The sequence below is a fragment of the Cervus canadensis genome, chromosome 26 (genome assembly GCF_019320065.1).
Source record: "Cervus canadensis isolate Bull #8, Minnesota chromosome 26, ASM1932006v1, whole genome shotgun sequence".
Classification (NCBI taxonomy): Eukaryota; Metazoa; Chordata; class Mammalia; order Artiodactyla; family Cervidae; genus Cervus; species Cervus canadensis.
In genome coordinates, this window is record NC_057411.1 from 51,857,292 (window position 1) to 51,868,945 (window position 11,654).

The 11,654-nt window shown below is 69.7% G+C and overlaps 1 protein-coding gene across 1 annotated transcript; it reads right to left on the reverse strand.

Annotated features, from left to right (window-relative positions):
• Positions 1 to 1,166: 1,166 nt before the first annotated feature.
• Positions 1,167 to 6,980, reverse strand: NAT8L (N-acetyltransferase 8 like). The gene is made up of 3 exons (XM_043448355.1): positions 6,480 to 6,980; positions 5,027 to 5,191; positions 1,167 to 3,247 (listed from the first exon to the last, which is right to left on the reverse strand). The coding sequence occupies exons 1-3, from the start codon at positions 6,853 to 6,855 to the stop codon at positions 2,880 to 2,882; spliced, it is 909 nt and encodes a 302-aa protein (XP_043304290.1). The 5' UTR covers positions 6,856 to 6,980; the 3' UTR covers positions 1,167 to 2,879.
• Between the last annotated feature and the right edge of the window lie 4,674 nt (positions 6,981 to 11,654).

Consider the following 11,654-nt stretch of genomic DNA (forward strand, 5'->3'; position numbering starts at 1 on the left):
AGAGGACCATCTCTGAGAAAGGACCCCCAGAGCAGGATGGGGGCCCCGGGACCACGTGGCCTCCCGGTCCAAGCCCCTCATCCGTCCACCCCCAACCCTGCCCTGGGCCAGCCCCAACACAGACGGAGGGACCAGGGGGGACACCACCTCGGCCCTGCGTGGGGCCAGACCACCCAGCTGGCCCCAACACATGCCCACCACCCGCTCTGGCTGCCCGCCCTCAGGACCAGCTGCCTAAAGAGCCTTTACCCGGGCAAAGCCTGCCAGTCACGGGCCAGGACGCTGGGCCTTCCAGCAGGGCTAGAGCCTCAGCCACCCTGGGTCCCGAGACCCGGATGGGCCCATCGGGCCGGTGCTCCAGGCCCATCTAACAAAGATGTGATCAGGCTCCGCCTCCCGCTTCTGTTGCCTGGAAGCTGGGGCCCTGAGCGCGGAGGGGCCCGGGGCCACCCCATACAGAGAAGCTGCCCAGACACACCCCCAGGCAGGACCCCGGGGGCACGCTTCACAGAGGTAGAAGTGACATCAGGATTTCTACAAAGGTATAAAACTCACAACGCAGTGCATGTTTGTGGAGCAGTTAGCTCCCAGGCTGAGGGGAGGCTGGAAGACCTGTCCCCAGGAGCCCAAGCCGCACGCTGGCCGTGCAGGGGTCCTGACCTGGGCTTAGCACGCACCCAGCCTGGGGTACACGGGCACCTCTGCCCACCTCAGGGCAGGGCGGCAGCTGGACAGCAGCGTTCCGGACATGCGGCCACCCTGCCACACCCCTCCTGGCGTCCGTCCCGGCAGCAACAGAGGGCACGAGGGGAAGCTGAGGGCCCAGCCCGTGCCCAGCACCCTCTGGGCCATCCACAGGGGTGGACAGGGGGCCCAAGCAGCAGGGGACAGGAGGGGCCACACCCCTGCCAGGAAGGACCCCCTCGAGGTGCTCCAGTCCACACCAACAGATGCTGAGGGCCCCCCCGCGCCCACGCCCCCACCGGGGACAGGAGCCCCAAAGGCACAGGGTGGGAGGAAGCCCGCGGCGTCCCGGAGCCGCCACCGAACAAGGACATGACCCGGCAGGCCCCAGGCCGGCCGCAGCCCCACCGCACCCCTCGCCACCTAAGGCCACCCCGAGCCGACACCAAACCCAACAGAAAGAGGAAAAAGGCACAGCTTTGTTTTCCGTTTTGCTAAAACACTTTACGTCTGTCTGTATTATCCAGATTAACAAAATCTGAGAGCTGCAAGAAAATAGGGGGCCGATTTCTGTACAGTCTACAAAACTCCCACCCCCGACGGGGGCCGGGCGCCACCGGGGAGAATGTACAGGGGAGCGCGGGGTCTGTACAATGTTCTGCAAGTTATCTCAGCCGCTCACAGTACCCAAGGCCCCTCGGGAGGCCAGGCGCGGCCCGCTCAAAGCGCCTCTGAGGACGCACCCTCCAGGGCCTCACATGTGGGGCCCAGGTGAGTGGCCCACGCCGCCTGCCACTCCCCGCCCCCCCAAAGCAAGGGGTCTCGGCGGGCCTCTGTGCCCCTCCGGCCACCACCTTCCTCCCCTGCTCTGGGCCACCCCCGCTCCCAAAAGCCCCTGCCTGCGACCTGGGGCAGGGGGTGAGCACCCCGAAGGCACCCCGCTCCTACACTGGACGCTGCTGGCAAACTGCTCCCGCCCGCGCCCGCCCAGGAGTGCCCTCAGGGCGGAAACGACGTTCAGTCAGGGTCTCCCTCCAGACTCCAAACCAACCCTCCATCCCCCGGCACCCACCCCCACCAAACTGGGCCGGAAATAGTGCATATTCTAGACCACACAGGTGTGTGTGTGTGTATGTGTGTAGGTATCAACTACCATTTTGTCCCAAGAGTTAAAGTCATGCAGAGTGCTATTCTGTCTAAATAACTTATTAAAAAATAGGTCGGCTTCAGGCTGGGAGAAGCTACGGGCTCGGTGGTGCGGGCAGCAGCCTGGGTTGGTCAAAATTCACAGGACAGAGCCTGGCTGCCCCGGGGCAGGAAGTACCCAGGGGGTCCGGAAGCGGCCACCAAGCCCGATGGAGCTGGCCCTGGGGGAGCGGGGACCCCCACAGCCGCCTCCACCCTGCCCTCCCAGAGGGCCCTGACCGCTGCTGGACCACACGTCACTATGGGAACCACACCTGGATGACAACGCCAATCAGCAAAGCCCGGGCGGAGGAGGGGCAGGTACCGAAAGGAAAGGGTGTGATCCGACGTCGAAGCAGAGCTGGACTGGGAGAAGCGAGGGGCGAGGTGGACAGCAGGGCTCCAGAGAGCCGGGTGGGGGCCAGGGCGCTCACCAGTCTGGGTCCAGTCTGGGCGGGGCGGGGGTGGGGGCTGCGGGCATGCGGCATGCTGCAGCCAGGCCACATCCTCGGCATGCACAGAGCGGAGCAAAGCGGCCTGCCGGCAGCCCGGCGCCCTGGGGGCGCGGCAGGCCACGCCCGCTGGGGGCGGACGGCCGAGCCCCGCCCCACTGCCGGCCAGGGGTCTGCTGGGCGCGGGGGTCCTCACCCCAGAGGCTCTGTGCTTGGTGGGCAAGGCGGGGCCCCTCGCCACCTCGGGGCTAAGCGGGACGGGGCGCTCCGGCCGGGGCCAGCAGCTGCGTGGGCTCGCGGCGGCCCACGCTGTCCCTCTTCAGGGCGTGGCCCGACCCAGGGAGGGCGGGGGGCGTGGCTGGAGGGCCCACCCGCCTTCCCACGTGTCACTGATGCACTCCGCCCCGGCATCCCCCCCGGAACCAGCCAAGGAACCGTGTGGTGTCGAAAAGGGAGAAGCCCAGCACACACGCCAAGGTGAGCGTCTGAAAGCGGCCCGGGCGGCGGGCGGGGCGGGCGCAGGCGGGCGGCGGGCGGCGGGAGGGCGGACGGCGGCGGTCACTCCTCGCGCAGCTGCAGGCGGTAGCGGTGGTAGCGGACCTGGAAGAAGAGGCGCTCGGCCAGCGAGAGGGTCATGCCGGGCATCACGTAGCGGTCACTTGAGCCCATGTGTCTGAAGCCCAGCGACTCGTAGAGCTTGTGGGCGGCCACCTTGACGGCCGTGGTGCCCAGCACCACCGCGGAGTAGTTGTGCACCAGCGCGAACTCCAGCACCTTGCGGCCCAGCGCCTTGGCGATGCCCTTGCCGCGGAAGCGCGAGTCCACGGACATGCGCAGCAGCTCCACCGTGTTGTCCGCCGCGTGGGCCCGCGCCGCCACGATGCCCACCACGTTGCCGTCCAGCACGGCCACCCAGAAGCAGGAGCCTGCGGGGAACAGGGAGGCGGTCAGGGCCACGGCACCGCCGCGTGTCAGCCGGCCCGCAGGGCCCCTCTGGGCCAAGCGCCGGGCCCAGCCTGCCTGCCACCCTGCCCCCAGGCCCAGCCCAGACCCTCCGCAGTTCCGGGCAGGGCAGGAGGGGGCTTTGGGGGGGGAACCTCTGGGTAGCTGAGAGGCACAGGAGGGTCAGAGGGACGAAGATGGGAGGGGAGAGGCCTGGGGGCACTGGCCACAGGGAGACCATCGCCTCCAGTGACCCGAGGTCCAGGGGCTCCAGGAGGTTAATCCGGGGTGGTGCCCACTCCAGGGAGCCTGCCTGCGCATGCCCTACCCACGGCCACACCAGCCTCCACTGCCACGTCCTCTCCCTAAAGCGCCTTCACATGACCCCACCGGGAAGACACTCTTCTCCCGTCCTCTTGACACCTCAGGGCCCCCCCCCCCCCCCCCCGCCTGCTTCCCCAGCACACCCCCCGCCCCGGCCTGTCACCTCTGTGGCGGTCTCCTCACTGCCAAACCCTGAGACTGAGCCCGGGCACGCAGCCAGAGCTTGGGAATGACCGCCCCCACCCACCCAGCCCGCTGACCTGCCCACTGGCCAGGGGCTTGGGCTCTCCCCACCCACCCAGCCCGGGTCAGAGGTCAGCACAGACTCAGTTTCCCTAGAGCAGAAGCAGCCCCCACAAGCCCCAGCAGGGCCTGGTTAGCCGGCGTCCAGCATCCCCGCCCCCCGCGGGGTCTTCCTGTAGAACCCCCAGCTGTCTCCGCCCACCTGAACTCGAGTCCAGGGGGACTACGCCCCAGAGAGGGTGGGCCATTCCAGGCTTTGGTGCAAGGCCCCTCCCGTCCTGGGCAGAGCTGGGCTGAAGATGCTGGTAAGATGCTTTGTTTGGACTTGGGAGAGGGTAAAGCAGAACCAAGGGTGCCCAAGGTCTGCCAGGCAGCTTCGGGGCTGGGAAAGGACCCACCGCCACGGCCCGGAGCTGGTCCCACCAGGCAGATCAGCCTGGCCCTGGGAGCCTTGCTTCCCCTGGCCCGGCCACCCTTCCCTGCCGCCCGCCAGGGTCCTACTAGACCCTCACCAGCCGTTCAGGCCCCTCTCCACACAGACCTTCCTGCACCTGGGGGACCTTCACGCCCCAACTCCAGGCATGGAGAAAAGCCTGCCCCTGCCCCCAGGCCAGCCTGGAGCATAAACTCCCTGGAGGGGATGGCTCCAGAGCAGGTACCAGCCCCTCCGTCTACAGAAAGCCAGGGCCGGGGCGAGACCCTGGGATTAGTTAAGTGGCCCAGGGACCAGAAGTGGAAGCCGTGACGTGAGACCCCCGTTCTCCTAGGGTTCTCATCCCCCCACTGTGCAGTCCCCTTTCCTGCCACTCAGAGCCCCAGCATTCCGGGCCAGCCTGGGACCCACAGGACGCACCGAAAGGGCCCCTGGGGGGTGAGACAGGCACCAGGCGACGGGCAGTGGCAGCCCGAGAAGCAGGGCGGGTCAGCGTGGCCCAGGGCCAGCTCGAGCCACCGGCGCCCGGCCCTCAGAGGACACAGGACGGAAGCCGGCGATGGTCCGGGAGGAGGACCCAGTCCTGCCAGCCCGGCCCTGCCAGCGCGCAGCGCCCCACCCCTCGGCCAGCACCCTCGTCCCCAGGAGGATCAGTTCACCGGGCGCCTGGCCCAGGCTGCCCCCGGCCCACCGGAGGCTGCTGGGGCGGGGGTGGCTCTGCCGGGAGGAGGGACTGGGGGGCGGGGGGCGGCTGGAGCCTCACCGGGGGGCTTCATGTAGTACTGCTCGATGTCGGCCATGTCCGTGTGCAGCGCGCAGTCCAGGTAGGCGAGGACCACCTTCCGGCTGTAGTAGTAGCGCAGGGCCAGCAGCCCCGCGGGCACCAGGCAGGTCAGCAGGAGGGAGCGCGTCAGGGCGAAGCAGAGCGCTGCGGGGAGACGGCGCGCTGAGTGCCCGCCGGGGCAGCGCCTGCGGCCGCCCGAGTCCAGCACCGCACTGGCCCCCGGCCGACAACCACCGGGCCGTGGGCGGAGGGGACCCCAAGCCCACAGCCCGGCCTGTTTTCTCTGGAAGAGCAAAGACCAGCACAGCTGCTGCTTCCACTTGGCCCTGATGGCAAACTTCTCGCCCCTGAGGACACGATGCCGTCACACCTGACATCACGACTTCCAAGTGTCCTGGGCACAGCAGCGGCCTCTGGCAGGCTGCCCTCAACCGCTGGCGAGCATGGGTCAGGGCATGACTGGGGGGGGGGGGCCTGCCCGCCCTGCCCATCACCCGGACCCTTAGCTGAGAAAGGGCGCTTTGCCCATATCCTGGCCCACATGAGGCTGGGGGAAGTCAAAGAGCCGGCAGGCCAGGCACCGTCTCTCTCCAGAACTTGGGCGGGGGCCCCACCCCAGCCCAGAACCCTCAGGGCCGGCTTCTGGGCGTCATGAGGACAGGGGCCAGGGAGGAAGGCCGAACCGGGCCTCCAGCGCTCAGAGGCAGACGTGCCTGCAGTGAAAGGCCTCTGCTGCGTGACCTTGGGAAGTCCCGCCCGCCCAGCCTCAAGCTCCACATCTACGAAATGGGGAGAACCGCCCTCCCGCTGCAAGGCCTCAAGGGGCCAAGCCTCAAAGCCCCCCGCGGGGGCGCCGCGTCAGGCCCACCGCCCCTCGCCCCGCCTCCTCAGCGTGCTCCCTCCGCCCGGCACCCCGGGGAGCTGGCTGCCTGCCCCTCATAAATTAGCACTTGGAGCCGGCAAGGCAACCTCCCCCGCCCGGCGGATTATATATAGATACACGCGCCGGGCGCGGGGCCTCGGCGGCGGGCGCTACCTGCCGCCCCCCCCCACCCCCCGCCTCCAACCGGGATGACTGGGGAGGGGACGCCGGTGGAGACCCCAGTCCTCCCCGCCCGCAGCCCCTGCACTCGGCTCACACCGGTTCCCACGCCCCCGCCCCGCGCGCCTTGGCCGGCAGCCCGGATCGGCCTCAGCGCCGGGGGCCACCTCGCCCCAGGGCCGCCGCAGAACGTGCGCGTCCGAGGCGCAGGCAAGGGTCCGCCTCCCTCCCGGGACGAGGCCCGGGGCCAAGGTTGGGGGGTGGGGGGCGAGAGGACCGGAGGGAGCCCCGTGCGCGTCCCCAGAGGGCCGGGCGGGCACGGACTGCGGCAGGCCGGGGTGCGCCCCGCGGCCCGGGCCCCGCCGCCCCGCCGGGTCCCCGCGCACTGACCGGCCAACAGGGCGTAGAGCAGCTGCGCGCGCGGGTGCTGCCGCAGGCCGCGGAAGGCCGTGTTGGGGATGCGCTCCATGATGCCGTCGTAGAAGATGCGGCGCGCAGCCTCCTGCTCCGCCGCGCGGAACTCGCGGATGTACACGCCGCGCCCCTCGGCCGGCTCAGAGCCCCCGGCTCCGCCGAGAGCCTGGGGGCCCGGCGCGGGCGGGGGCGCGGCGGGGGCGGCGGCCGGCCCGGGGGCGGCGGGCAGCGGGGGCCACATGGCGCCGGCGGCGGCGAGCAGCGCGTCCTTCTGGGCCCCCGGCAGCGCCTCATGGTCCTCGGCGGCCACGATCTTCGTCTCGCAGACCATGTCGGGAGGCCCACAATGCATGCACCCGGCCGGGCGGCGCAGCGCAGGGACGCGGGCCGGGCGGCGGGCCCAGGGCAAGGGCGCGGCGCCCTCGGACCCGCGGCGGCGGCGGCGGCGGCAGCGGCGGCGGCTCAGGAGCGCGGGGCGGAGGCGGCGGGCGGCCGGGGCGCGCGCAGGGAGCTGCGCCGCATTTTGGAGAAGTATTTATAATGCAGCGGCGCCGGTGCAGTCGCGGCGCCCGGGGTCCCGCAGGGTCCTAGCGTCCACTGCATTGGCTGCCGAGGGTCACCATGTGATCTCGAGGGTGGGAGCAGACGCCGCCCCCGCGCCCGCCCGATGGCACACTCGGGCGCTGCACCGCGGCCGGCCGGGGGCGGCGCGGGCGCCCCCGGAGCGCGACGGATTGGCCGAGCCCCCGCGAGGCCGGCCGGGGACGAGCAAGCGTGCGGCCGGGGGTCGCGGCCGGGGTCCCGGCCCGGAACGGGCGCTCCGTGGGACTCCCGGCCGGGCGCCTCCCGCCCGGGCCCTGCGCTCCCGCGCGTGCCGCCGGTGAGCGCTCGGACCTGGGGCCGCGCCGCCGGACCCCGCAGCGCCTCGTCCTCCTGCTCCTCCTCCTCGGCCGCCGGGCGCTGTCACGGAAGCGTCTCCGTCTCCGTCTCCCGCCCCTTTGTCTGAACGCGGCGCTTGACCGACATCCTGGGGAGGGGGCGCCCCGGCTTGCCCCGCCCGGCGTCCCTGGGAACCTGCGACCGGGGCCGCACGGGCTGGCGGCGCGGGGACGCGGTCAGAGCGGGCTCCGATGCCCACGCCGCCCGCAGCCCAGCGGGTCCCCGCGCTCGGATGCCGGATCCCCAGCGCCGGCGCGGGGGCGCGGGGCCCTCAGGACCCCTCCCGGCTCGGCCCCCGCCCTCCGCGGCCCGCGCATGCGCCCCGCGATCTCGGTGCAGGTGCAGGGAGGGCGCTCGGCGCTCGCCCCGGGCCCCCGCGAGCCCCCCGCGCCGACGCCGCGGGCAGGGGGTGAGGGGGCCAAGTGGAAGGGGGAGGGCGGGAGTCCCAGGCCCGCCCCCAGCGCTTGACTAGCCCAGCCCCCCCCCCGCATCCCCGCACCCCTCTTCCCCGCGTCGCCCCAGTTCCCGGCAAGTGACCCCGCGGGCCGGTCTGGAGCGGAGCTCACACCCGCCCAAGTGGAGAGCAAGCCTCGGGCTCCAGGCCTGAGGACCCTCGGGCCGCTAGGGCCCAGTGAGGCGGCGGCGGTCACCCAGAGGCCAGGAAAGGGACCGCCCCTAGCGGGGTCGCGCTGAGGGACCCAGGGGGCGCGAGAAGAGGGAGGACCCAGGGCCCAAAGCGCTGGGTCGTAGCGGGAGGGGCAGCCGAGCTGGGGCGTCACGCGCTCGCCGTGTTTCGTGTGTCAGGATTTGTCCGGGGTCCGCCTGTGACCTTCCAGAAGAGCCGGGTGGGATCACGAACAGCGCCAGAGGCACTCCTCCGGCCGTTCAGAGAGCCCTCCACGCGCCGCCAGGGGTTAGGGTTAGGGTCCGGGCTCCCGGGCATCCTGAGGATGGCCGGCTCCACAGCAGGGGGAAGGTCGCAGCCAGAGGACAGCGTGCAGGGAGTCCAAGAAGGAAGAGGGTCGGGGGTGGGAGTGCCCCGGGCAGCGTCCTGACACCCGCCCCCAGATCCGGGGCTGCAGGGGTCCCTACAGGGCCGTGGCCTCTGCTGGCCGTTGTGAGTCACTCAATCATGTCCCACCCTTGTAGCCCCCCAGGCTCCACTGTCCAGGAGATTATCCAGGCAAGAATACTCAAGTGTTTGCCATGCCCTTCTCCAGGAGATCTTCCTGACCCAGGGATCGAACCCGGATCTGCTGCATTGCAGGCAGATTCTTTACTGTCTGAGCCACCAGGTCTTTCCTGGGTCCATACATAATCAGCCCTGCCCCTCCTCCACCCCAACAGCCAGGCCCAGATACGGAGTGGGGGCCTGGGCCCCACTCAGCCTGACCTTGTAGGGCCCCCTCCCGCCTTGGTGGGCTGAGCTCACCCTCCAGCCTGCATGAGGCTGGGAAAGGCCGCGGCGCCCTGAGGCAGTGGTCCAGCTCCTGGGGGGGAGGGAGAGCGCCAGGACCAGGTAGCAACCGACAGGGCTGGCCCCCAAGGAGGCCCGCCCGGGTTCTGGACTTCAAAGGGCCGCGAGCTGGGGCAGCCTGGGAGAGGCGTGAGGTGCGTGCGGGTAGCCGGGCGGCCCCAGGCCCCGCTGCCCGGCCTCAGTCCAGGGCCCAGGGAGGGGACTCCCCTCGCGCTGTCGCGCAGCTGGACTGGGGGCAGGGTCCTGGATGCTGTTGGGAGCCTGGGGCGGGCGGAGTCTGGCTGTCTACCCAGCACCCCCGGGTCACCCACCCTGGCCCAGCCCACAAATTCCCGCCCGCTCCTCTTGACTTTGGCTGACCCAACTATCCTGACCTGACACCTACCAGAGCCCCACGGGTCCCCGACGGCGGTAGTGGGGGTGCTCTGAGCACAGCGAGAACCCCGCCCAGACCCCAGAGTGGGGAGGAGGAGGGCCCAGCACAGGGCCGTTCGTTCAGCGAACGAACCCCACTCCCAACCCCAGGCGAAGAAAGGGACCCATGGGCAGAGAGGGTCTCCGGGATCCCAGGGAGAGGAGCACCTGGGAGGACTGCAGAGGTGGCAGGGGTGCTGGCGGAAGTGGGCCGGAGGGCCAGGAGCTGGGAAGGCGAACAAAACCTGGAACAGACTTGGTGGGGGCCAGGGCCCAGCCCACGGGAGCTCTTCCCAGAGAATGCCAAGGGGAGGAAGCAAGAGAAACCTCGACTGCCCAGCTGGGGGACTGGGCCCCCTGCTTAGAACCTGCCCGGTGCCTGGCTGGGCCCTGGGCTCTGAGAGCTCCTGAGGGCGGGGAGGGAGTGACGCTCCTGACCCACCCGCTGCACCCCAGGCTCCTAACCAGGAGTCTGTGACCCAGCACCCAGCCTTCCTGCCAACACAGGCTGGGGGGTGCCTGCCCTCTACCGGGCCCTGAAAAGGACAAAGCAGCCCTCTCCTGGTGCTTTACAAGCTGGGGGTGGGGGCAGGAGCCCACCAGTCACAGAGGCCGGCGCTCCAGCTGGACTTTGGGACTAAGGAAAATAAGCTGGGACAAGGGCTGAAGAGCAGGGCGGGTGGTGGAGGCCACGTGGGAACTCTGTGGAGAGGGACAGCACATGTAAAGGCCCGGGGGTGGCGGGGACTACGAGGCCAATGTGCCCGCAGAAATTTTCAGACGGCTGATTTACCACACAATTGTCTAGGAAGCTATTTGAAGGCAGGCCACCATGAGAAGATGGTGTGGAATCTAGGAAGCAGTGCCTCCAAACCAGAAGCGTGAAGGTGGGCAGTGGGAATGCCCAGCTGGTTGGGAGCCGGAGGGCACAGGCCACGGAGGGGAAAGGCTGGGAAGGACCAGACTGCTGGAGGATGGACAGATGTGACGAAGGCAGACGGGAGGGAACGATCGGATGAACAGTCTGCAGGGGCAACAAAAGCAACGCCTTCCCAGCTCACGCGGCCCCGACGCCGTCATGAAGATGCTCTTGGTCCAGTCAGCAGAAAGCGGTGGAACTGCTCAGGGCAGAGCCAGGACGCCCTTGGCCTTGACCGCACTCAAGGCTAAACCCTTCACGGGGCCCAAGCTGCTTCTCCAGCATCACCCCCGAGCGGGCCTTCCCCACCCCAACCAACTCTGCTCCCTTCGAGGCTGACTGTGGCCAGAGCTGCCCACCCCAAGGGGCCCACCTGGGGCCTTGCTTGACCTCCGGGGCCTGTGACAGGCTGGCTTCTGCCTGAAGCCCCCCCGGGTCTCCGCTCTCTCCCTGCCCCGTGAAGACCCCCCTCCTCGGGGGCGTCGCCTCCCCGTCCCCATCCCTGAGCCCCAGGGGCCTTCTCTCCCCAGCGTCTTCCCGGGCGTGTCTGCCCCATGGCCTCCTGGGCTTCTCTGCTCACCCACCTCCCCCAGCCCCGGCCCCTCACTCCCGACGGCGCCCACTCTGTCCCCAACCTGAGCCCATCCTCGGCCAGCAGCCAGGAAGGTCCAGCTCAGACAGACCTCAGCCTGCCCACCTCCCCGGCCCAGGCCAGAGGAGGCCCCATCCTTCACGCTGCCCCACACCCTCAACGGCCAGACTGCCCAGAGCTGCCTGCCGCCTGTCCCTTCTGCCTGCGGCCGCTGCCTCCCCACCCAGCAGGGCCCTTGCTTCCTCCCAAAGGGCACCCCTTGCAGAGGTTCTGTCACAGGAACTCCAGCTGGAGCCAGGCTTTGGGGCTGCCCAGCCCAGTTAAACTTTGATTTTGGATACACCGGTGATTTTAACTTTAAACGTGTCCCGAGTATTGCCTGGGACATGCGTTCACTAAGTGCTCACACTTCAAGTGCCTGCTTGCTCCCACCAAGAAGGGCTCAGCGAGCCTCGTGTTTGGGAATCTGGGCTCCCTGGCAGCCAGGAATGTCCACGTGACTGAGGCCAACCTGTGGGACATGGGCACTCTCTGGCAATGCCCTGATGGAGGTGCCTGTTTCTGCCACCCGCTGCTCCTTTGGGGCCCCAGGACAGGTGGCCCTGGTCCCTGCCCCCCATGCCCAGGCCCGAAGACCACCAAGGCCGGCCGTGGCTCCAGCTCGCCTTCCCCGGGGCCTCGCTCTGGCCTGACTGAAATCAGCCCACGGGCATCATCACCCCTAGACATCGAGCTCGGCCCCCCATGAAGCCAAGGTAGGACTCTGGTTCGTTCCCTGTGGTCCTAACACCTGGAGCAGCACCCGCAGGC

Excerpts from the sequence above, each read along its gene's own strand:
- NAT8L (XM_043448355.1), bottom strand. The coding sequence starts at position 6,855 with ATGCATTGTGGGCCTCCCGACATGGTCTGCGAGACGAAGATCGTGGCC. Across the intron at positions 5,192-6,479 it reads GCTCTACGCCCTGTTGGCCG|CGCTCTGCTTCGCCCTGACG; the intron begins GTCAGTGCGCGG and ends GTCTCCCCGCAG. Across the intron at positions 3,248-5,026 it reads GTACTACATGAAGCCCCCCG|GCTCCTGCTTCTGGGTGGCC; the intron begins GTGAGGCTCCAG and ends TGTTCCCCGCAG.